Genomic DNA, 26116 nt, shown 5'->3' with positions numbered 1-26116 from the left:
TTTAATGCCTGGTACAACTCAAGGTACATTTATTTGGACAAATATAATGACAACAAATGATAACAAATATACTGTAGCTCATAAGAGTTTCATTTAAGAGCTGCTATCTAGCAACTTCCATGGTTTTCTTGATAATAACCAAAATCACTTAAGTTCTTACATGAATAGCTATAGCATTGCACTGCCACCAATTTTAACTCTTATGAGCTACTTTTGTTGTCATTGTTATATTTGTCCTAACAAAGGTACCTTTAGTTGTATCAGGCATTAAAATGAACAAGAAACTGAAGAAACAAGGGCGGTCTAATCATTTTTTCCATGACTGTATATTTAATGAAAATACGACCTTTACCCCACAAAAGGATTAACGTTAGTGTCACTTGTAATGTTCAACTTTTTTTTACACTTCCTTTTTACAAAACATCCAACCATACATTTTCTATATTGTGTACTCATTCGGTAGTAGTAGTAGTAGTAGTTGCCTGATGTGTTTACTAACTTGTTTCATGTTGTTTCATTTTTGTGTTCGCACCCCGAGGCCTTCTGCCAGTCGGACATGCCCTGAACACCTCTCCAGGGAGGCGTCCGGGAGGCATACTGACCTCATCTGGCTCCTTTCAATGAGGAGGAGCAGCGGTCCTATGACAGTGCTTCTCACCTTATCTCCAAGGGAGAGCCCAGCCACCCTACGGAGGCAACTCATTTCAGTCGCTTGTACCCGCGATCTTGTCCTTTCTGAAGCTCATGACCATAGGTGAGGGTCGTAACGTAGATTGACCGGCAAATTGAGAGCTTTTCCTTTTGGCTCAGCTCCCTCTTCACCACAACGGTCCGATGCAGTCACCTTTTTTGTGTGGCTCTATTCCGTCTTTGTAATGCTGTGATGCGGGTCATGTTTATATTTTATTTTTTCATTAAGTTGCAGGCCAAGAAAAAAAGCAGCCGCAAATGAAACCTAAGGCCAGACTTTGGACAACCATGAAATATCCTATATAGTTTGAGAGGAACAGAATGTCACTTTTTAGTTTTTGTGAACCACTGAGAGATCAGTGCTCATACTGTAGTACTCAAGTGTGAGGCTGATGGGCAGATGAAAGAAAAAAAAAATCTGTTCTCAAAGCACACACACACACACACACACACACACACACACACCAGAAGAAATGACCTTTCAACACAATGTGTAAGAATTGTCCTGAGAAGTGGACTTGCCTTTGCTTCTTGAAATAAAATTGAAAGTAGGTTTTGTCAACACACTTGAACAATAGGGTTGTTTTGTCTGTGTTTGGCCTTTTGCCCGTAGCACAAATGTGTTTTGGGTTTGCTGAAAACTGGCTGATTTGTAAAACTCTATCCAGAGTAAAGACGTACCAAAATAAATGGGAAAGCTGTATTTCTTGTGACTTGTTTCCTTGAAAAGCATCACAATATGCGTCCTTATCTTCCCATCAGTTGATTTTATTTTGTGCAATGACAAACACCAATCCAGTGAATGTTTGAAAAACACACAACAACATTTCTCCTTTTACTTTTACCAATAGTTGCCATTTTTATTTCGCCTTTTTGAGGGATTATCTTCTTCAGGTGTCTAAGTGGCTTGAATGTTTTTGGGCCCCATTGACATCACAGAATACGTTTTAATGTTTTTATGCATTGATGACTTGGACAAAGCATTGGGATAATTGACAGTGACATAGTTTCTGTAGTGCTGGTAGCTCCAGAAATACTCGGGAATGTACTTGATGGCAACATATAGTATGAACCAAGAGACTGGCAACTGATGCCTGGTTGTTGCATATGCTTCCTTAAAGCTAAAATAAACAAGACTGTCGTCCCAAGCCTTCCATTCATACCTGTACTCTTCTTGTTTGCTACTTGGCACAGAGTGGTGATGATTGTGATTCAGATTTATTCTCATCCTTGGGCAAGTCAGTACAGTAGGTTCCTGCGGATTAATAAATAATCACCCAGAAAGGAATTCCCAATTTCAAGGTGGCAAGGTGGATTTAATCCATATTTAACACCTGCATAGCCTTTGTAACTGATTATCTTACACATGATTGGAGGTGACGAGTGCCTTTTGGCCAGTACATTCTGTAGAACCAATGCGTTGTATATTTTGCTGCCTCGTTTTGGACAATTGGTACCGTACTTTATTGTTTGTAGCCACGAAGACGGAGATAATTAAACTCCAGCAAGCCCTACTGGAAGCAGAATCTATCTGTGTTGCCTATATATGTGGCCCGATGTGTAAATAATGCACTTACCTAATCCTTTATTTAAATATTTGTTGTTAATTAATGAAGCTTAGAAAACGGACTAGCTGTTTAGATTGGTAAATGATAACACTGACAGTCACATGCATTTTATTTTGCATGATTTGAGAGTCCTGTAATCCCCGATGCCACCATGAGCTGAGATAAGAGGTGACATTCTTAAATCCACTGACTCACAATTGTTTCCATTATCTCTGCTGTATATACAGGGTGTCACAAAAAAATGTATACACGTTTTAGGAGCTGATAAGTCAATTGTTTGTTTATTCTTTGCAGATTAAACCTATTTAAATGAATGATGGAACCAGACCAAACTTTGAAGAAAGGAAATTCATTCTAAAAAAGCATGAATGCACACAAATATCAAGGGAATTGTTTTGTGATGTTTGCGATGGACCAGAATGGATTGTCAGTTTGAAAACAGGCGGTCACAAGACAATAAAATGATGTAAATTCTATTACATTTTGAAAATTAAACGAATTATAATAATAATAACACCTGGCTTACAATTATTGAAAGTGTGTATACGTTTGTACAGATTTACCATGCTCTAACTATTAAATATACAAAACTACTAAATATTCACTTTGTTAATATTGAATCCTACTTTGTGGATATTCACTTCACGGTCAGGTCTGGAACCAATTAACCTCGATAAACGAGGCACGACTGTACTACCATGTTGCTTTTGCAACTGTACAATGTTTCCGTCGTCCCCTTGAGGCCAAAAATTGAAACTTACTTCCACAACAGCTGCAGGAGCATTTTAAAATGATGCGGATATTGTCTGTCAAAACAGTCCAACAGAAATCTGTGTCATCTGCATTTGGCAGCTGGACTTCTCCAAAGAAAAGAGAGGTAATAGCTGTCATTTGGAAGTGATAGTTGTGTTTACGTTTTCCATCTCTGCCATTTGCTGAAAGAGGGAGACAGCTGTCAATGAAGCCAGTATATTTTATTTTCCCACAATTTTCCTTCCTTGACCTTGTGCAGACACATGTCAAAGGTTGTTTGTCGATTTGACACTGATCCTTTGGTCAAATGTTTCTTTTTTGTGCCAGCCCAGCGAACAACTATAGTGTGTAATCTCGCACTTGTGTCATTTTTCTTACCAATCCGAATGTGGATTTGTGCATTGTTGAGTTCTTTTTTTTTAAATATGATGAGGCACAGTACATGTAAGTACAATTTACTTGAAATTATTGGTGCTAAAATGTGTTCTAGAATCTATTCAATTGGATTTTTTTTTTGTTTTTAACATACTGAGTCTGCATTTTGGCTCAGCTGTTAAATAATAATATGGGTAGGGTTTGTATTGATGTATTTATGCATGCATCTCATTTATTAAACATTATTATTAGCATTTTTTTGTAAGCATAAAATGAAGTTAACCGCTGAAAAATGTAAAAACAACAAACCTGCCTTTAACTTTTGACATTAAGTGATCGCCTCTTCTCTAACTGTAACAAAATTGGTTGGCACTGGTTCCTCTCAGGAGTAGGTCAGCAAATAAGCCAAAGACAAAACAAAACACGTGCAGGGATGTTTCGTAAGGTACATGGAGGTCTCGCACAGTATACTAACTAACTAACTAATGTTATCCTTTGACACTGAGCTAAAGCCTCTTTGCACTTTTAGAAGCTACAGTATTTCCCAAAAATGGGATCCACTTCAGACTTGTTGAACTTCATGGCCATTTTTTTCTACTAGATGGTGAATGGAAATTGTCATATTAAGTATGCTGCTCCCAAATGCATGCTATCGCTTCAACTTCATCTCCTCTCCAGGACATTCGAGACAAATGTGGTGTTGCTATAATTAAGCCACCGGTGTATAAATATAGTTAATATGTGATAGACTTGGCTTGCAAACATCAAAACAGTGTCACAAATAGTGAAAGGGTTGTGGTTTGATCTGAGGCCACTGGAGTCTATGAAAGGTGCTTTCCTGGAGGCAGACAGGAGCTGCGATGCGTCTCTAACAGATTGTTGACCTCTACGAGAACACCTGCAGGGGCAGATTATTAAGTAACGAGTCCCCAGTGAGAATACCAACCTTCCTGCCAGACGCTCTCCATAGGAGGGTGCTGCTGATTTGGGAAACATTGTAAATTGCATCACATCATTTGAATGGAGTCAAGCATTTTCTTGTCCTGCAGAGTGGCGTGTCATAACATTTCCTAGAAACTCCCACCAAGGTCATCGGAGCTTCCAGTACTTTCATTTGTCGTGGTTACTTCATTCCAGACATTTAGAGCTCTAGTAAGAGCACAGAAAACCCCTTCACGACTTTCTAAATGTGTTTTTTTTATTTATTACAGCCCTCTTGACATAAAATAACACCCCTATTGTCACTTTTACACTTGGATTACCCAATACATCCATCCATCCATCCATCCATCCATTTGCTATACCGCTTCTCCTCATTAAGGTCGCAGGGGCATGCTGGAGCCTATCCCAGCTGACTTCGGGCGACAGGCGGGGTACACCCTGGACTGGTCCCCAGCCAATCGCAGGGCACATATAGACAAACAACCATTCACACTCACATTCATACCTATGGACAATTTGGAGTCGCCAATTAACCTAACATGCATGTTTTTGGAATGTGGGAGGAAACCGGAGTACCCGACAGTAGACAATAATATTTAGCTATGAAAAAATAAGCATGTCTTTGCAGGTTATACCTTAGCACTCGCAGTCGGTGGTTCACCAGTATTATAGACCACGAAACGGGGTGTAGTTCATCAGGCTAATGACACACTTTTTGTCATATGAAGCCATTATACCTCTAAAACTATTGTGGAAAATTAAGTCAATTTTAAATGTATTTTTAAAGAAAATGTAATTATACCCAAAGCTGATGGTCATGCCAATAGTCTGCGCCCTTGTAGCCCTTGTTAAATGCACTACCTTGATGTACATATGTAGTTACAGTTTGGAGCCGTGCCGTCGAAACTCAGAGTAACAGGGGGGAAAAAATTGCAGGTCAGCAGGGCTCACAGCTGAGACTTTATGGCAAGATTTACACCCTGGGAGAAGTTACAAGCAGGGAGGGGGCAGTGAGGCTTTGTCAACCCCTTCGTTGAACAAAATGGAACTGGTTATTCTTATCCTCCTCAATTTCATATTGAGGAAATCCAGAGAGTCACACTTTTGACACCTGTATTACACCAGGAGGTAACACATTTGCCCAGTGCACAAGGCAATTAATCTTGTCAATGTCAAGTACATCGGGAGGGAGGATGAAACAAAGGCTTGACCTGATTGGCTATGAAACAGTCTCACATTTGAGCCCCAGTTGGGAAAGAGGAAGGTTACGTGGGCGGAGGAGCGTTTGGCGCACACAAGGACAGATGCACCGAGCTTTGATTTATCTGTCTGACTCCTCGTCATTCCCTGAGAGCCCCAGTTTGGCTACATTCACCCTTGTCCAGAATAAACACACATTAATTGGCCCATTAATTACAGGAGTGAATGCAAGGGGGGCAGAGGACCACTTTGATTGGCAATTTTGCTCTGGCTTTTGTAGCGCGTGCATGTGTGCGTGTATGGATGTGTGCGGAGAAGGGGGTGTTCAACAAGGGCTAATATAGGTCAACATATCCTTTGAGTGTTACACACTTTTGCTGTTGTTGTCCGTATTGTGCATGGCCCTCATTCACGTATGTGAAGACTTTCCGAGGGGACAGAGCTGCACCACACATCAAGGACTCAGCAATGACTATAGGAGTTAGTACTTGGCTTAACAGACAGTGGCGGTTCTATCTATGGGCTACATGGGCAATTGCCCAGGGCAGCATTATCTTTGGGGCGGTATGTACTGTATTTGTGGTCAGCTCACATTTGCTCATCGAGCCAGGATATGTGTGGTAGATGGGAACCCTGTACAGGTGGGAAACTTGCACCCCCATAGTGCTCAGACGTCAGCTCAGCCCTCAGGTTAATTACAAGTTTTAAAAATGTTGCTTGTACCTCTGTATAAGTGACGACTAAATGCCATTCTGATTCTAAAGAGAGAGACTATTGCTCAAAAATAAAACATATTTCATTCATAATATTATATTGCAGACCAAGCGTTGTCATTTCACTACTAAAATGTGAAATAAAAAGGATGGATTTGTGAGTCAATATGATTTGGTTTAGCCTTGACTGCTTGTTGAGTGACGGTGGGGGATGACGAAGTGTTGTTAATTATTGTAAACAAAACACGGAACACGTGCCAAAGATAAAAATATGGAGCTATAGCATCACTTTATGTACACCACATTATGTAATATATATGCTCAGATAAGCTCATTTTACTTGGTGGCTATAGACTAACTGTGGTGTTTTCTTGACTGAGAGTTTTAATTGTGGAAATAGGGATGTGAATCAAATGCATTTTAAAAGGAGCTTGTGAAATATTTTGGAGCACCCTCTGCAGCTGATTGGGTTGTGCAGTTGTGGGGCCGTGTGTGTTGAGGTCGTTGAGGAAAAGAGGGGCTCGCTAGGTTGTATTTTAAGGATTTGTGCACTGCAAAAAAATAATTTTTCATTCTATTTGTGTTGTATTTAATATTTTTTTCTTTCGATTATTATATAATATTTTATAATATTTTACATCTTTTGTGGCAATGTGTAAGTTAATATAATACAAAAATATATTTTTTGTAAAGATAAACTAGGAAATTTGTGAATTTGTGTTGTATGTGTGGGGTGGGGGGGTCCACTCAGGGCGTCATTCAAGCCAGAACCACCACTGGTTACAGAATATCATATTAATGAGTTAGTCCAACTGAGACTCAACTTTGAAGTGGAATACTTGAAGCAGGTAGACCAGGAAAAACCTTCATCCATCAAAAGTATATAACAAAATATTCATTGTATGTGCACAGCGGTTCAGGTGTCTTCTTCCTTGTACTTTATAAACATCAACTGCTTGTACTGTTTCTTGAAATCGCTCATTTTAGTTCATTGATTGAGTTCCTTACTCAATCCGTTCCACAACTTGATTCCACACACGGAAATGTTGAAGGTTTTTAGTGTTGTCCGTGCATATACGTGTTTTAGGTTTAATTTTTCCGCATTTAACCTCTCCTTTTGAGGAGCAGTATGCATATCCCGGTAACCGGATCCAGGTCTAGGTCAGCCTCTTGGTTTCCACATAACTCACAATGTGAACAAATCACCGTGTGATTATATTTTACATACAAATGTGCAGAATTTGCAGTTTACTTGCTAATTTATTCACCCAATTTTGACCCACATGCATCAGTCAACTTGGTTTGGCAGAAATAGAACTTTTTTTGTAAACCATCTGCTCGAAACATTGCATTCTATATTCAAGGTTATCCGTGTTTGATGTATTAAAACAGACAAGCACTAGCACATGCTTTGAAGGCTCCGGCAGCGAATTAAGATATTTGTTATAAATATGCAATTTTAATAAGTTTAGCTTGCGGCCTACAGTATGTGCACCTTTTTTTTTATTTGCACAATTAAGGCCACAATGAAAGGAAGTTCACAAGCAATTAGATGTAAAGTTACATATGTTGAATGTTACAAAATATCACTCTAACCAAATACAAGACGACCCATCTTTAGGAAAAATATTTTTAAGACAAAAATAAGAAAAAAAATTGTTTTTTAAATCATGTGTAATCTTTTCTGAGCTGCTCAACGGTTCTTTCATGACTTGCGTCATTGATCACCATTATCGTCAAATTAACACCAGCAGGTCTCTGCATCTGCTCTGATAGTTCACTGGTGTGTGTGAGTGACAAGAAGAAAAGCTGTAACCCCCCCGGGGGACAAGTTGTTTGCCGCTAACTGCCGCTTTGCATGTATAAATCTCTATACGATTCTTAACTGGTGAGTCGTGTGCCAAAAGTGGGTCCCGTAGCAGTTTTCAGTGGGTCACAGGTCTTGCCTGGGCAAAAAAAATGCCCCAATGTCTGTGAATGCACCTTGCGTTCTTCAATTCATATTATGTATGTTTACTGACCAAGAAGTAGAGATTTGCTATTCACTCCTTTGGGAGCCCCGCCCACTGAAATCTGCAGAGCTCGAGCACCCCCAGCACACACACCCCACCCCACAGCCATGACCAGACAAGCCACCACACATCGCCCCCCTCACTCCACTCCTAATTCTTATTATGTCCCCTTTCCCATGTTTCTTCCTGCATTTGTGTGTTGTGCATTAAAATAAACATTGCGCTTACTCTCTACTTTCATTTTCTTTCTTCCCCCTTTGTATGTCTGTGCATATGTCGTGCATTAAAAAGAGTGGTGGGGATTGTGAGGCAGCGTTGCTGTCCCTGTGCTGTGCAGAGGAGGAATGTCCCCACAGCCGAAGTGGGCAGGGCACACCATATGAAAACAACAAAATATATACGTATATATATATAACACAACAATAAGTAAATAATAATAATATATTCTTAGCAAAAGACAGCTCAGGAGGGTCTTATGATATTTATGAGGAAGGTCTATTGGTGTTGTAAGACACATCGATGGATTTAATGGGATCCCACAGCCCAAGATGGTTGATAGTTTGTCAGTTACTGATGACCAGAAGGAGTGTACGGGTGTGCAGACCCATGTGGCATGTAAATAATGTAATTATCTGTGCAAGCAAAGTGCATTGCGAACAGGTGTCTGTGTCGGCTTTGTGTTAGATGAAATCTGTGAAGATTTTTATATTGTATTAGTTGTAGGTTTGTGTTTATTGTCATGGAATAAATATTTCCGCATATGTCTGTCCAGAAGTTGGGGTTGGGAGATATAACTACATAGTTTTCCCATTTGATGGACGGTAGTGTTATCTGATGTTTTCAAGTTATTATTTGATAAAGTTTGGATGTTACTTTTCTATTGCTCTTGATTTTCAAAATGTTGTCTATTACTGAAAAGGATTGTAGTGTAGATATAGTTTTAGACTGAATTATATGTTTGATTTGTTGGTAGTGGAGAAATTCTTCTCACCCAACCCTGTTCTTCTGGATTAATGTCTGAAATTATATGAATTTTTTCTTTTTAAACAAGTGGTGAAGGTGAGTGATTCAATTTGGTGCCAAAGTGGAAGATGATAATCCCTTTAAATGTAAGATATTTGAGAAGTTTGAGTTGAAAAATTGGGCCACACGGTGGTCTAGTGGTTAGCATGTTGGCCCACACAGTAACAGTCTGGAGATTGGGAAGACCTGGGTTTGATTCTCCCTCTCTGTGTGGAGTTTGAATGTTCTCCCCGTGCGTGGGTTTTCTCTGGGTACTCCGGTTTCCTCCCACATTCCAAAAACATGCATGTTAGGTTAATTGGAGACTAAATTGTCCATAGGTATGAATGTGAGTGTGAATGCTTGTTTGTCTATATGTGCCCTGCGATTAGCTGTACCCTGAAGTCAGCTGAGATAGGCTCCAGCATGCCCCCGCGACCCTAATGATGAGAAGCGGTGTAGAAAATGGATGGATGGAGTTGAAAAATTTCCGTAATGTGGGTCACCACTTGTTATTTAGGGGTGACGGTGGCCCTGCAGCCAAACCCGTTGTGAATATGACTGGCATGTCATATTTAGACTTTTTGCTTATTTTCGAGTCAGTGCGGTATTATTTGCTTTGTCACCAGATCTAGGGATTTCTCGGTGGAAAAAAACGTCTGTTTACCCCTGAGCTACATGCAATCAGCAGACAATATCATGTTCAAAAGTGGAAATCGTCATAGAGTGGAGATACTGGGTTTTCATTCAACAGCCGCATGTGAATGTGTCAAGTGTCTTGTCATCTACATTCCCTGCTCTAAAATGGTTCCTCCAGTCCTTGCCAGATCTTAACAAACACTTACTCAAGTGTCATGTGTCACCCGACTCGCAACCTGGCCAGTATGTCACCGGGCAAAGGGTGAGTGGCCTCTTTGACTCGGTTTTGCGGTTCACACCACGGCTACAGTCATCCTAACAATGAGCTTTCTCTGGCTCCAAACCGTCTAGCAACATATAAAGACGCTCTCTTGGCATTTCAGGTCACTTTTAAGGGGAAGGCAGGAAAATGCTGAGAATGTAAATACTTTCAAAAGACATTTTAGATCCAGGAGGCACTGATTGAAGCATGCCCTCTGTAAGCTCTGTTTATGTGAGATGTTGATTTGGCCAGAAGGAGGAGGGAGGACGCAAAGAGCTGCAGGGTTGGCAGTGGGAGGGCGGAGGAGGGTTTTGACACTGTTTGGGGAGGTGATGCAGCCCAGGACACTGCAGAACACACAAAGGCGTGGTAGTGGGAGGCTGAATCTTATAGCCTTGCCATCCATATTCTTCTCCTGCCCGTGACCAATTTAAGCACATTCATCTGTGTCCACGTTAATGGCATGCTAGGGAGCAGCACATTTACACCGGCCTGTTGTTATAGAGATGGTAGTGTGTGGGGACCTTCAGTGTAATCTGTTATGCATGGTGTGTGATATGAAGCATAAGACTTGCTAAGGGCGGCAGTGCCCCCTCAGTGGATTCTCTCTGACCTCAAATATTTGGTTGGTAAAATGAACCAGGGTTTATTCAAAGTAGTTCTTTCAGCCTGTCCTGTTCAATTATTGGATAATGCATTAATGAAACATTCCGCACTTTGTAAACATAGGAAGGGGGCAATCTGGATGAATAATGCAGCCAAAAGTCCAGATGAGACTGTGAAATTTCAACTCGCCAAGACTAATAACAGCATCCATTAAGAGCTGAGAATATTCCTAAGGCAAACACGCACGGAGAAACAGCTGGCATTGAAACACTGCAAAGACATTTATCTGATTCATAGTTTATATGAATATATATATAGATTTATCATCTTCAACGCATAAAAATGCAAATTCCAATAATATCAGCGCCCCTTCTATCCTCTCCTTAGCAGTTGTTAAAGTCAATGAGCTCTTAAAACTCATCAATGAAGATGGGGTAGAGATGTGGTGGTTGTAAAACAGACACCCATGGGACTACCTTGGCTGTGTGTCTATAGTCATCCACTGTCTGCATTTCCTGTGTTTGCCTACAGCGCTGCGTGCTGTTTGCCTGCTGCGCAGCAAGTTTGCTGAAATAGCTCTATAATGACTACATTGTCCAATGATAAGCTGTGTTTTCTTATATGGCCACCTGTGTCCCTTTGTGTGTGTGAAAAGGAGGCTTGTCAGTTGTGTCTTGTCTTTTCTCATCTTCTCTCATTCATTTTGAGTGCTCTACAAACCAATCTCCTTTACGTTATTCAGTGTCTAATTGTCGCTCTGCTTAATTAGAGATGTTACCCAACATGCATCATACATTCATGCGTGCATTCAGGCCATCCATCCTCTGTAAAAGAGAGGCACAGGCTCATCCCTGGCATGCTTTGTGATGAAGCTAGTTTGCCATCTAGTGGCACATGCAAAGAGGGTGCATGGCTGAGTCTAAGCGAGCAGGCTTCATGGAAAGCTTCAGCCAAGAGACTGTAGGTGCAATCTCGGTCAACTGAGCAGTGTCTTTCGGCGGCTGCAGTGTCAGCCATCTCTTTATACCACCCTGAATATTTAGATGGCTGGGAGTTAAAGGGGAGCATTGTGTGCCAGTCAGAATGGTAAAATGCTAAGCTGCATTTGAGCCCCTGCCAGGCAGCTGTCGGCTTTGCCGTTCTCTTCCTGCCCCATCCTCTCCTCTTAACCCTCAGTAAACAACTGGAACAAATCCTATTTTATTGAAGCTTTTACAAAGTGCAAGGGATTTCGGCAAGCTCCAGTGGCCTGGGCTTTTTCCTGAGTGTGTGCAGTGTCCTTAGATGGCACCCATCATGGGCAGTCACAAGGAGGGAATTTGCACAATATCTCCATGTATAGCTACAGTAATTGCAGCCTAAATGAGGAGCAAGTGAAGCTGTGGTCCCCTCTGTGCTTTTCTGACATTCCCAACAAGACGCACAAGTATACTGTATTTTTCTTAGACTTGTTGGAGAATCTGACACCTTCAGCTGCATCGTTGGTGTAAATTCACTGAATATCTGTCTCGGCATAAAACGGTCTTCTTAATGTAAGTGGAGCTTTAAATTTGTGCTTTGGACAGCTTGGATTTAAATGTATTTATTTAGTCATAAAAACAGCTTACTGAAAACATATTACCACCAACATTACGGATGTTTTTTTAGAGATATGTGCTGTAGTTGCTGGTTTTTTTTGGGCTTTTTTTTTGGCCGAGTTTGCCATCTTGCCTGTATACCCCTATGCTGTGCATTCCAATAAGACTTTAGTAGGGAATAGCACAAAAGTGAAGCACTATATTCCTTTCATGACTGGATTATTTTCATGCAACATTAGTGTTATTGCTCCTGTGTGCTCCACAAACACTGAAAACTGCAAACTGCTGCTTTGCTGTTTTCAAGCCATTTCAGCTTTGTGTTATGATGGCTTCTTATCTGATCAACATTTAACAATTCCACGTTTTTTTTTCCTCCTCATATCATCCCATAAGCATTTGTATTGTGTGCGGTGCTTTGAAATGTTCTGAAGCGGGTGTAGCAAGTGTGCTCAGAACAACATGCAAAGGGTAGCAACCACAGGGTCTATGTGATGTGTAGCACACAGTAAAACGCAGTAAAAGTAGTACAATAGTTGTTTTGTGCACACAGAAGCATTGTAGGAGGCAGTCAAAGCTAATAACAATTCAATAACTCACGTAGGAAATAAATGTTTACGCAAGAGAAGCAAAATCCTCGGCCCCAGCGTCAACAATACGAGAATATTCCTTTTAGCATGCTTTGAACTCATTCACAAGGTATTCAATAGCTTACAGCACACAAACCTGTGATGTTTGTTTTGTGAATTGTTAATTAACTACAGGATATTAGGACATGTCCGCTTTTTTGTGTGCTTTTGTTGACCAAGCAAATGGAGCTGCTGCTGACGGCAGTGAAGCCCTGTGCTGTGTTCAGACAAAGGCTCAGGTGGCCTGAGAACACATCCCCAGAGGCAGACATGTTCTCTGCTCAGGCAGAAAGAGTGTGAGTGTCATATGAGTCTTTCAGTCAAGAAAAGGTCAGCTCTCCTATGAGCTACATAACATTGGAGCAAATCAACTTGCCTCGCTAATGTCAGAAAGTTTAGCCTCCAGGACATTAAACTTGCTTGTCACACAGTAGACAAGCAGAGGAAATGAAAAGCAAAGATTTCTGCTGCCAAGAGCATCTACCGTCCATGTTTGGACTAGAAACCAGGCTGCATGGAAAGGTCAAGATCTAGAAGATAAATAAAAAGGGTCATGTCTAATTTTTGACTGATGTTTTTTGATAGACGTCAGTGGAACTAAAATCTATCTAGCATGCTAGTGAATGTGATACTTGCCTTATATCCACGAATCTTCTCCGCCTCTCTAACAGACACCGTGTCTCAATTAGACACAAAGTGTTGTGCAAACCATCTATCATCAGTTCCCAATTCCCTTCCTAGACAGTAATGTACAGTAAATCGAGTTTTGGTATAAGTCGGCTCTTATACCAAAATTATACCTAAATGAACACCCAAGTCACTCACACTGTACGTCGAACACATAAAGGACATAAAATACAGTAATAAAACACAAAATACAATCATTAAATGACAGAGTGCAATAAGTTGAGTTGAGTTTGCTGCTGTTGTTTTGGCAGTACCCAAATGGAAATGCAGCCAGTAGCCCATTTTGTTTTGGCAGTAAATAGATTGTTGATCGACCGTCTCCCCATCCCCGATAGACGTTAAAGTACGATCTTTATCCTTAAGTGATGGTCATGACAATCCAGTGTTGATAGTAGTGTGTTCCTTGGCACGTAGTGTATTCTTCCGTTGTAATTAGGCCTCGAGCGAGTCTTGTGTTTACAGACCAAATTACATTTTAATTCATTTATGGGAGCACATACATAACCAGAAAACGCAGAAACTCAAAATGTTGTAGACTGAGGACCAGCTGTACTTCTATCTTTACTTACACCGCAGTAGTGTGTCTAGCCCCAGTTTCACACAAGCATTTTTTTTTTGTCAAATAAAAGCATCTTCTCAAACGGATGCCTGCTTCAAATAAATGCCTGATACTATCTGTAGTTGCAGAAATCTGGTATGTGTTTTTTTGCAGTGTACTAAAAATGTAATGTGAATACATCCAAAGAAAGCATTGCTCCTCAAATGACAATTTTTCCTACCTGAAATAAGGATCTGCACATACAGTAGTCCCTCATTTATCCCTGTTAATTGGTTCCAGACGCGACCGTAATGAGTGAATTCCCACTAAGTAGATTTCCTTATTTATAAATGGAGTATTTTTGTACTGCGATTGACTGGCGAACAGTCCAAGTTGTACCCCGCCTCACGCCCGTAGTCAGCTGGGAAGAGCTCCAGCATACCCCTGCAACCCTGGTTAGGATAAGCGGCATAGAAAAGGGATGGATGGATGGTATTTTTGTAGTTAGAGCATAGAAAACCTGTTTACAATCTTCTAAATGTAATTTTCAACATTATTAGAACACTGTCACCTTTACACTCGTACTACCCAATATAGTACACATAATAACAGAAAATAAAACAGAAATGGACAGGAAGTGACGTTGGGGGTTCCGAATTGAGTTTTATCTTGGCATGGGCTACAGCTGCGGCAGTAGCTTGTGAGGTAATTGTGAGATAATTCAAACTTGCAATAAAAGCCTGTTGATCAAGTCTGGTGCTTATGTGTCTCACTGAACATTACTGACATTTAGTACCCAGTGTAGAATACTACATATCATCACAGTGACTTTGAATGCGTCTTCTGAATGCCTTATATTTGTATTTTACTTAATGTAGCCAATTTTATGCTTGAAAAATGCTTAATTTTGTCAAAAAATATGTAAAATTTGATTAATTGTGCACATTTTTTAATAACAATAGGCCATATTCAACCATGAAACAGCATGATTTATTAATTAATATATTTTTGAAAAACCGTGACGCATGAAGTAGCAGGGGATTGCTGAATTTACAGTATTGAATTTTTTGGATTAATGCTGGAGTGCTAATTGTGCTGGTTTTAATGTGATAGAAACATCGCATTTGCCTTCCAACATTTGTGAGAATCAAGCTGGTGTTTTTTTGTGTCACAGAAAAGCTAATAGCATTAAAGTAGGTAATTTACCAATTGGAGATATTGAATAATCTCATAGTGTGACATAAGTGCATAAGTGATATCTGTACTTAAGCTGGATCCAGTGGAGCTCATTTCAGAAGGCCTTATCTAGTGACCCCGCTCAACAGGGGCATTTGCTAGGTGGATTACCTCTTATTTTCACACTAGATTTGCCAAAAAGCAACACATTCTTCCCTCTCCATTTTACACCACTGATGTTGTTGCGGCAGGCATGAGCAGTCCGACGTGGAATGTCACAGAGAACATGTTGACATTCATGATAAGGATTATGGAGTCATCCTAAAGCAGCACCTCCACTGTGTTGCTGTTGTTGTTGACTTTGCTGTCAGATTGGGGCATGTGTTGCAGGACCGGGCTCTGTGCTTAACAACTCACTGCAGAGAAGAAGCGGGAGGAAAGGTTGGGACTTGTGTGGATTACTGTCAGTCTAACGCAGCCTCTATATTTCACAGCTGTACTGCCACTATTATTCAGTCAGTAGTTAATATGGAGTGCTTTTCATATTACTTTTTATGCTTTGCTGGTTTTTAAAAGGGGAACCCATGACTACATGTAGACGCGTGTCCATCATTCATTTACTCAAGAAGCTAGCTGATTTTCCCTCAATTCCACTTCTCCTTCATCTCACCTCTCCCTTCCTTCCGTCTCATCCCTTATGTCCCACCTTTAACTCCCTCCTTCTAATCTACTGCTATGACCTGAAGGAGGGCTTCACACTGGAGAGCTCAAATAATAATCAAGCAGCGAGGATGTTGTCAAATTTATAGGACAGAGTGTTGCATAGCAACAGAAATTGCCACAGTGATCTAAGAGACTCTGGAAGTTGTGTGAGGGAGAAACGCTGGGGGAGTGAGGAAAGATGACAAGGAGACAGAAGCGAAAGGACTGAGTTGTTAATACATGTTATGCACACATATTGAGAACTTACTTTACTTAGTTGAAGGAAACACTTCATACCATTTGGCTTACTATTTGTTCCATTATTGGGCTTTTTATATTATACTCACAATCACCTGGAATATTTTATTATTAAAAGCATTCATGCATACACTAGGTCACGGATACCCATTACGCTGATTGCGAGCTACTGGTCGATTGCAAAGATAGTTTGGGTCGAATCGCATAAACGTCACTTTGTAGATGTCATATGGCATCATTAAGCTGACATTAAGCTCCCCTCCTGATTCGCTCTTTCTCCCCGGCAGAAATTGTGACCAGACGTCTCAAACAACAAACGGAGATGCAACTTTCATCTTTAGTATTTTGATTACGGATAAACTAGCTCAGCGGTGAGATGCCCATATCCGTTCACTTGTAGCGGCTAGATATGTAGAAAAAAAGTGAATAGTTTGATAGCTTTGCTTTACGTCATGAACGCCACTATAGAAATGCTTGTTTTCTACACTTCCGTTTCTTAAACTTTTATTTCTGGATTCATTGGAAAATGTGCCCATTGCTGAAACCTCTTTAATATGTTGCCTTGACTTAGGCTGCATTGCTCTTTGCATAACCATTTTTATTTGTTCTATATTGGTAATGTTTGATAGCAAATGCTAATGTAATGCACGTAATACATAAACTGTGCGTCTAATGAACGCTATGTAGCTATTTTGACTGACATACTACGGTACTCAGGTTATGTACACAACCTCTGTGCACTCTGGTGTTAAGTCTACACTCTTCAACAGAAAAATGTCAAAAACTTTACTTGAAAACTTGGGGATTCACAGAACTGTGCACAGCAGACTATTTTGTAAGAACTCCTACCCCCAAAAAATCCACAATTGAGTAATAGTGTTTGCAGATGGACGATAACAATGTTATATCTGGGGAGTTGTGGAATTAGAGAATCATGGACCTGGATTTGAAGTGAAACAAGAAGTTAAAAATCAAGCGAGTCCATTTGCTCTGATTCAACACTCAGTAGGTAAGTTTAATAATAATAGGAGGACCATTTCGTCTGTAGACCACCCCTCTGCCCAATAGATCAAATTGGGCAAGAAACAGTACTGTCATACTGTACCTGGTAGTCTTCATTGTGGGCGGAATTTCCCCACAAAACACAACGTGAGCTTTCGTTTTATGCTCTTCTCCAGTAGATGTCGGACAGACGGTCCCTTAAGTGCACAATCGTCGTCGTACATCCCCTGTCATGCGTAGGCGTGGTTAGCTAATTTGAACCCCGTAATGCAGAGAAGGACACAACAGCAGAAGTAACAAAAATATATTTAATACAAAAGGCGCTCTTCGAGGAGAGGGAAAACGGTAACACAAGCACAATGCTAGGAAAAAGGCTAACAAAAAAAATCACTGCGAGCACAGGGCTGTAGGGAACACACAATCAAAAAGGCAAAACAGAAAACGCTGCAGAAAGTCCAGCAGGAAGTAAGATACACTACGCTGAGTGGAAGTAATACTCACGACGTAGGATAAACACGAGTAAGCAATATAAATGGCTGGACAAGAGGCAGGTGGCACAGGTAGCGTGGAAGTCCCAAGGAACAATCTGGTGATAAGCAACCGTCTTCCAACGGCTTATCAACAGTGCAGGCCTGATAGCTTGCAGGTGTGCACCGACAGTTCCGCCTCTGCAGGTCAGCATGCACTGCAGATAGGCGGCAGCAGAGTGACAACACAGAACTTGACATCCCCTCCCGCTCAAGCTTGACCAAGTCGCCCATAAACATGGCACACACCTCGTGGTGTTGTAGCAAGCGAATACCACAGACATTCACGGAGATCGGGTCTTTACGCTATTTCCTTTTTTTTTTGACAAAGACTCTGCGACACACTGAAAACAGCTCCTGGGTCGTGACCACGTTGTGCAGTGCAATAGTACCACCCGCAGCAAAAAAAACAGCCCCAGTGCATGATGTTACCATTATCGTGCTTGACAGTTGCTACAGTTGCTTGACTCCTTCAAACATACGTCTTGTCATTATGGCCAAATAGCTCAATTTTTGTCCTGTCTGACCATTAAACTTATGCCTAGAAGGCATCTGGCTTGTTCGTGTGGACACCTGTAAATTTCAATCGAGCTTGAAGATGTTGATTTCAGAGCAGGGGCTCTTATTACACCCTACAAAAACAGCGGTTGTAAGAAATCGCAAGGGGCTCAAAACGAACATGACATTCATGCCAATGATGAGTGACTGCAATACTAAATAGACTAAGAGACAAGCATACAACAAAAGGCATAACGTTTTCAGAGCATTGAATCGATCGCAGCTGGACTGTTCAGGTTGTCTTAGAAGACGTTTCACCTCTCATTGGAGTAGATTTCATAAGTTCATGCTCAATGACTAGGTGGGACAAACACCAGCCTGACTAGGTAGAACAGCCCCAGTCTAGCCCTAAGACCAGGGCTGTCTACCTAGTCAGACTAGTCAGGCTAGTATTTGTCCCACGTGGTCATTGTGCATGAACTGATAGAAGCCTGCTCGGATGAGAAGCTAAATGTCTTTTAAGACAACCTGAAAGGTCCAGTTTCGATTGATTCAATGCCCTGAGGATACATTGACCTGGATGGGTATCTTCACTGTCATGCAATAGGCATAAAGGAAAAAAAGAAGTTAAAGATAGGCAGGATACGGAAAATGCACTAGCAATGCCATTCTGAACATTTAGAGTGAAAGTCAACAGGGGAACGAACAACACTCAGACAAATCCTAAAGGTGAGACATACAGTCAATGGTAGACAAGACTGGTAAGTATTCAAAGCTAATAATCAGACAAGAGGAAGTGCCACAGTCACATAATGTCAATCCAGACTTCCCAAAGAAATGAAATGCCAGACCAAATTGGCTATCTCACAGGCAGTGGCTCGGGTAGTAGAGCCGGTTGTCCAGAAACCGAAGGGTTGGTGGTTCAAACCCAGCTTCTTCCATTATAGCCATTCCTACATTGCTGTAGTGTCCTTGGGCAAGACACTTCATCCACCTTGACCCAAGTGCAGCCCACATTGGTGTAAATGTTTAGGAATGTTTGGTGGTGGTGGTGGTGGTCAGAGATGAATTGGCAGCCACATCTCTGTCACTCCACCCAGGCCAGCTGTGGCTACAACCACCACCAGTGTGTGACTGTGGAGTGAATAATAATGGGTGAATAATAAATCATTATTATTATTTTTATTATTATCTCGGCCATTTTAGAGCAGATCGACCAAAGTTAATTTAAATTAATATAAAGTAAACTTTGACCTCCAAAAACAACAGATGACTGTGTTACTAATATACTAATATTGGCAATTGAGTACTACAAAGAGGTCCACTTAGGCATAGTATATGATTCATGTTTAACCATCATTGTCTTTTCTAATCCCAGATTATGCATTGAATGAGGATATTTTACTTTGTAAGTGATATCTAGACCTCCCAACATGTGTACAGTCTTAATGGTTGCTTCAGGCTAATGTTTATTTAAGTGGTAGTTACCCCCAAATCACCAGTATTTGTTGTGATTTGGGTCCTGTGTCTGGGCAACCTCTATTTATCTTAATTCTAATATGCAAACCACATGGTCATCCACTTTACAGTTAAAAGCAATGTTCAGGCAAAATGTTTAGAAATGATTCCAACAGCTGCATAATTCATGCCCTGCTTGAAATAATAACATGAAATATTCATTAGCTAAATTACTTACCTACTGTATGTAATCTGCTTTTGTTGTAGGGTTCAGGGTAGGAAGGGCAGGTGGCCGAGGTCAGAACGATTTGATGTTTTGTCAATAGGAGTGTTTATTCAGTTTTAGAATATTCATTGATAGTGGATGGGGATGCGCTGTTTTTGAAATACTTCTTTGTTTGGAAGGAAAAAAGCATTTTGTTCGTAATCATTTTGCCACACATGGGAACACACTGAATAGGTAGCTGTGCCACGGCTACCGAGGCAAAGTCAGTTGTTGTTGTAAAGTGTCAAAGACTACGCCAATGAATTCATTGTATTAAAGTTACAGATGATTAAAAGTGTGCAGGGTGTAGGCCAAGGCCTGTTGGTACATGAATGCATATTGAATGAAAAGAGAAATAAAAACACACACTGATTTTAACTGACGTTACTATTTACTCTGCTGAACCTTTTTGCTTGTCCTGTCTGTATACAAGTGATGAGTGTAGTGATCTTTTGGCTCAGCTCCCTAAAAAGAGACGGCTCTTTCGGCTCCCAAATGGCTCTTCAGATTTTTTGCTGTTGCTTGCTGTTGCATGTGTAACATGTATTTATAATGTAAACATATACTGTAAAGGTGATTCTTTTTTTTTTTTTCACAGGGGCCCAGAATCCCTGTCCATGCTGCTCTTTTTCCTCACCTGTGCAGCATGTAGTCTCTATAGCAACGTTCTCTCACTCTCTCTCATCTCCCTCCCTACTGTTTGTGTGCTCACGACTGTGTGTAACCCCTCCACCTCCTTCTGCTCAGTGTAGACATGTATGGTACCACACATTTTCACCAATCACATGTGTTTTATACAGTAAAAACGTCGGAAAAAAATGACGGAGCTGCCTTGTTCACATCAAAGAACCGGCTCTAGAGGTTGTCGAGGCTTTGTCTGTGACAGGTGTCTTTTATCCATAACGAGCATATTCACATAACATAAATTGAGCCTAGGAGTACTTTCCTAAAGGGATACAATTTATTTGGAGGGTCAGGAGGCTTGCTAGTTGTTAAGGGATCAAATACAGTCATCCCTCACTACATCGTGGTTCAAACATTGCGCCTTCACTCTATCGTGGTTTTTCAAAGATGTATGGCAACTGTTTTGTGGTTAACTGTGGACTATTATTAGTAAAAAAAATATTGAAAGACAAGTTATATGTAGTATTCTGGTCACTAGGCGTCAGTAATGTTACGTTGATGAGACAAGATATTATATTATATTCCCGTCACACTGCATGGAGTCAACCATGGTATGTCTGACATGACATAGTGAAAGTTCTCCTCAAATTCCGTGTGGAAATGGTATGTTAGCTCGGTAGCACGCTATGTTTAAAGCAGTGGCCATCTGTCGTCTGTGAATTACAGTTGAGCAATGTGTTGTAAACAAAGAATAATAGGAGTTTAAAGGTGACAATAGGGGTGTTATTTCTACAGGGCTCTAATAATGGTAAAAATTATATTTTAAAAGTCATGAATAGGTTTTCTATGCGCTAACTATGAAAATATTCCATTTATAAATAAGAAATCCAACCCCGGGGAAATTCACTTATCGTGGTCGGGTCTGGAACTATTTAACCACAATAAGCGAGACGACTGTACTTACAGTATTTTCCTCAATCAAACACAAATGAATTTATAACCTTCTATTTAATGATTTTTTTTTTTTTACATTTGTTTTCTCTTGGTTGTGGTAAACCTACCATAAAAGTTCATATCTTTGTAAAGGTGTAAACGTCCAAAATCAGCAGGGGATCAATTACTTATTTCCCTCACTGTAGAGGGGGGGCGTCGGAGGAAGCAGTTGGGGGCATTGCTTTGTGCTTCTGTTGTTTTGTGCACTGAAAAATGTTTCAGAACTATCTGCCAACAGAAGAAGTCAAAGTTGCGTGTTCTGTTGGCAGATTATCTTGCTTATTTTACGTAATGTATTGACTCGAGGATAAGACGACCTTCAATAGAAGACAGCCTCTCTTTTAAAGACTAGGATTTTGTAAAATCTTCGCTGAATATATTATTATATATTATATTATTAATATTAGATTTTATTAACAATATTTATTAGTTGCCTGACTGTTGTTTGAGGACTTTGTTTTATTAATCACCATTGTCTTAAAATTAGCAACATAGCTCCTCCTTTGTTCTTTGCTAAGTATGCCATACTTGTGGTTCTGTTCTCTGGTAGGACAAAAAATTAAGTAAAAGATTGTCATGGGACCAAAGATTTGTGCAGCAAAAAAGAACATAGATGTAAAGTAAAGTCATTGTTACATAAAAATAGACACACATTTAGCTCACATTTCTGCATAGAGCGTAACTGGTAACAAAACATTTATTTTCAGTCAATAATAAGCAATTTGACCTTGATTTCATATTATGAATTTGCTTAGATTTTCACTTTTGTGATGTGCGAACTGTCTTTTTTGCAGCCTGCTGATAGATTCTGAAGTTTGTAATGTATCAGTTCTTTGTAACTAGAACTAGGTAATTTAGCTGTAATATAGATACCCCGTATTGTTTCTGTTGATTACACTGCTGTATAGGGAATTTATACTGGCCAAAACATTAGTATCTCCTAATTATGTTGATTTTACATTCATCTAGTTTATGTGTGTGAAAGGCATGTTAATTCCAGGTCTTACATAGACAGGCAAAATCCTCTGGATCACAAGGACATAAACCCTCCCTTGGTGTAAATTATTTGAACTTTAGTAGCATTACACCTCATTAAGATGTCAGCGTTTGAAGTCCTGCACACTTTCAAGGACTCCAGCCTTTTTGTTAAATGATCACTTCCCCCTGACCTTGCTCGTCAATAGCGGCCAGCTCGCTGGCTCGCCCCTGCTCACTACTTCTGCATTTGCTCTCCTGCTTTGATTGATGCACCGAGGGGACTCGCACAGCTGGAAGAGGAGACAGTGAACCAGAGGAGGGAACAAAGAGTTGTGGCCCACACGGGGTGCAGCAATTAAGCTGTTTTCTTGTTGTTAATTAAAAGCAAATTAGAGAGTGCGACAGGAGTTGCTGTCAAGCCTTATTTGCTGGCAGCATGTGTGCAGAGGAACACCTGTTGTTGCGTGTCTACTCTCTCATCTCAATCTCCTTTTTTTCCTGTCTTCCTTAGGGGCGCAGGGGAAAGACTGGGGAGTCTGGACCTGAAGGCAAACCTGTGAGTGATACGTGATAACACACAATTGCTTTATTCAACTATGCCCACATAAAACAACCAGATTAAAGAGATGACCTCCAACGCTACAAAATGCAGTTATAGTAATGTAGAATTTATGATGCAGCGGTGTGCATATTATCCCTAATCACAAACAAAAGCTACTGGTGAATTGTATTTATTTTTGTTTTGAGAATTTAAAGAGTCTCACTAAAACAGCATGGAAGAAATAGTAATTTCACAATGCTTTCCGGCCCTCCTTAGGTACTGTTGCTACAATATGTCACAAAAGTGACTATACACTTCACCTTTCTGCAATAATTTTATCACATCTTCTTCTCAAGGGACAAAACTATAAAAAGAACATTTGGATATCCAGTCATCCCTCGTTTATCACGCTGAAGTGGGTCCAGACCCAACTGCGATAAGTGAATTTCTGAAGTAGGGTTCATTATTAATAAATTGATTATTTTTGTAGTTACAGCATAGAAAACCTGTTTATAACTTTCTAAATATGATTTTTACCATCTCTGGAGACATTAAATATAACATATTATTTGTTTACAACACATTGCTCAACTGTAATGCACAGGCTAAGGGATCACTGCAGGGACACGAGACAGCCTGTAACCTGTAAAGCTGTATAGATTTATTATCCACTGAAAATGACTCAAAACACAGTCATTATTGTCTAAAAGGTTGGCAACACGAGTGAGTACACCTCACAGTGAACGTCTCCTGATTGTGTCCAAAGTGTCAACATTTTGTGTGAGCAGTTTCCGAAGGGAGGGGATCATGGTCTGCTTCAGAATGTTAGCGTACATGTTGGAATTCATATGTTCATATTCCTTCAATGAAACGCAGCTCCCAAATGCAGGCAGCACTCATGCAGCACCACACCATGATGCAACCACCACCATGCTTGACTAGAGACAAGAAACAATTATCTTGCTCCCCACTTGTGTTGCCAGTTATTTAGACAATTGTGGCTGTGTGTGTTGTCATTTTTATTAGATTATAAATCTATACAGTAATCCCTCGCCACTTCTTGCTTCCCTGTATCACAGTTTTTAATGAATTATAAAAATCATGCTGTTTTGTGGTTGAATACAACCTATTATTAGTCAAAAAAATATGCATAGTTAAGGAAATGGTAAGACTTTTTTTTGCCTAACAAGCATTGTCAAGCATAAAAATGACTAAATGAACTAAAATACAAACATAAGGCATTAGGAAGACGCTGGATTGATATGTTGCACTCTACACTGGTCACTAGGTGTCAGTCATCTTACACACAAGCACCGGACTTGATTCCCAGAACAACAGGCTTTTATTGTAGGTTTGAATTATCTCACAACAGGCACGATAATCCCTAACATGAACTACTTTTGCATTGAAGCTAAAACTCCAGTCTGAAACCGAGACGTCACTTCCTATCCGTCCCCCACGCAGCTCCTCCAGCACCGCAACACATTTACAGCAACAGACACAAGCACGAGTCTTATTTTTTATTTTCTGTTATGTCTTCTATTGGGTAATACGAGTGTGTCACGAGTGGTGACTATAAGGGTGTTAGTTTAAGTCTAGAGTAAACTAATATTAAAAGCGTATTTAGAAGGTTGTAAACAGGTTTTCTATGCTCTAACTATGAAAGTATTGTATTTATAAATAAGGAATCGTACTTCACGGAAATTGACTCATCACACTTGAGTCTGGAACCAATTAACCATGATAAATGAGGGAATACTGGACTGTTGTACAAGGTGCACACTGACTACTCTAAGTCGTTAACAACATTTGGTGTGTTTAAAGACTAATGAGAACAGAAGTAACTCCTGACTTTTTACAGTTTTGTTGCGGTGACTTTAAGATATTTATAATCAAGGCTATAAAAAGGAAAACAAAGCACTTCATTAAACGTGTATGAATGAATGAAAAGGATAAGAAGATGACGACATGCCTCATTGACTCTTTGAGCGATTGTATTTTCCTCAGGATTCCAAACGAATCCCAGCTTCTGTTTGTAGGTTTGCGTAGTGACCCACACACGAAGAAGGCCTCAAACATATGATGCGTTAAAAGGCGACAGCTTGTCAGACTCTTAGCTGCTCTGATGTCAGGACAAACAGGAGTGCCGATGCTTCAAGTGTCCCAATTATTTTCACACACTATTGCCCTGATTGCACTCCTGATCTGGATCAAGGCTTTTTCTTACTTTATTGTGTACCAAAATCCAGAGAGATCCCGTTCCGCTTCGATTACTGTTATGCTCAATAGCTTCAATTATCTTTTGTATAATTGAGCCACTCGCTGTTAAATGTCTCCCCCGCGACTCATTGTGAGCCTTGCCGCCTTAATAACTCATAAAGTCGCAAAGTCGAAAGAGAAAAGAAAGACACAGACTTAGAGATGGTGTGACATTTCTAAATGGCAACTTTCTGACAATAGCCTGAGCGTGTGCCAGCTTTGCCTGTGTCCCCTGGCGCTGGCATTTATGACTCACCTGTTTTGCCAAGGTTGAATCTCAGGGCCACAATTATCTATTCAAAACACCAAACAGGCCATCACTCGCGCTTGTCCTTTGGCAGCAGGAGAGCGCTGGCAGCTGGGGGGGGGCTTTTCAGTATCATATTAGAATCATGCCATGACAGGAGAGATTGCAAACACAACACAAGAAACATAAACATGATTTACAGACTGCAAAGTTCAGAGAAACTGTGATTCAAATACAGTGGAACCTTGATTAGCATCATGAATCATCATGAATCCATTTCAGACCAATCAATTTTTCCTCTACGAAATCGTGTAAATCCAATTAATCTGTTTCAGAAAGCTAAAAATGTTAACACAAAACACATTTTTAGAATTTTACAATTATAATTTCACATGCAA

At 40.3% G+C, this 26116-nt stretch overlaps 1 protein-coding gene across 5 annotated transcripts in view; it reads left to right on the top strand.

Annotated features, from left to right (window-relative positions):
* Positions 1-26116, top strand: part of LOC129194231 (collagen alpha-1(XIX) chain) — a 147898-nt gene that overhangs the window by 54746 nt on the left and 67036 nt on the right. For all 5 annotated transcript variants that reach the window (XM_054799309.1, XM_054799308.1, XM_054799310.1 and 2 more), the window contains one exon: positions 23183-23227. In XM_054799309.1, coding sequence (XP_054655284.1) covers positions 23183-23227 — 45 coding nt within the window. The remainder of the gene's footprint in view (positions 1-23182; positions 23228-26116) is intronic.

Source organism: Dunckerocampus dactyliophorus, chromosome 14 (assembly GCF_027744805.1).
Source record: "Dunckerocampus dactyliophorus isolate RoL2022-P2 chromosome 14, RoL_Ddac_1.1, whole genome shotgun sequence".
NCBI lineage: Eukaryota > Metazoa > Chordata > Actinopteri > Syngnathiformes > Syngnathidae > Dunckerocampus > Dunckerocampus dactyliophorus.
The sequence above is the reverse complement of the archived record's forward strand: the minus strand, read 5'-3'. Positions and strand labels throughout refer to the sequence as shown.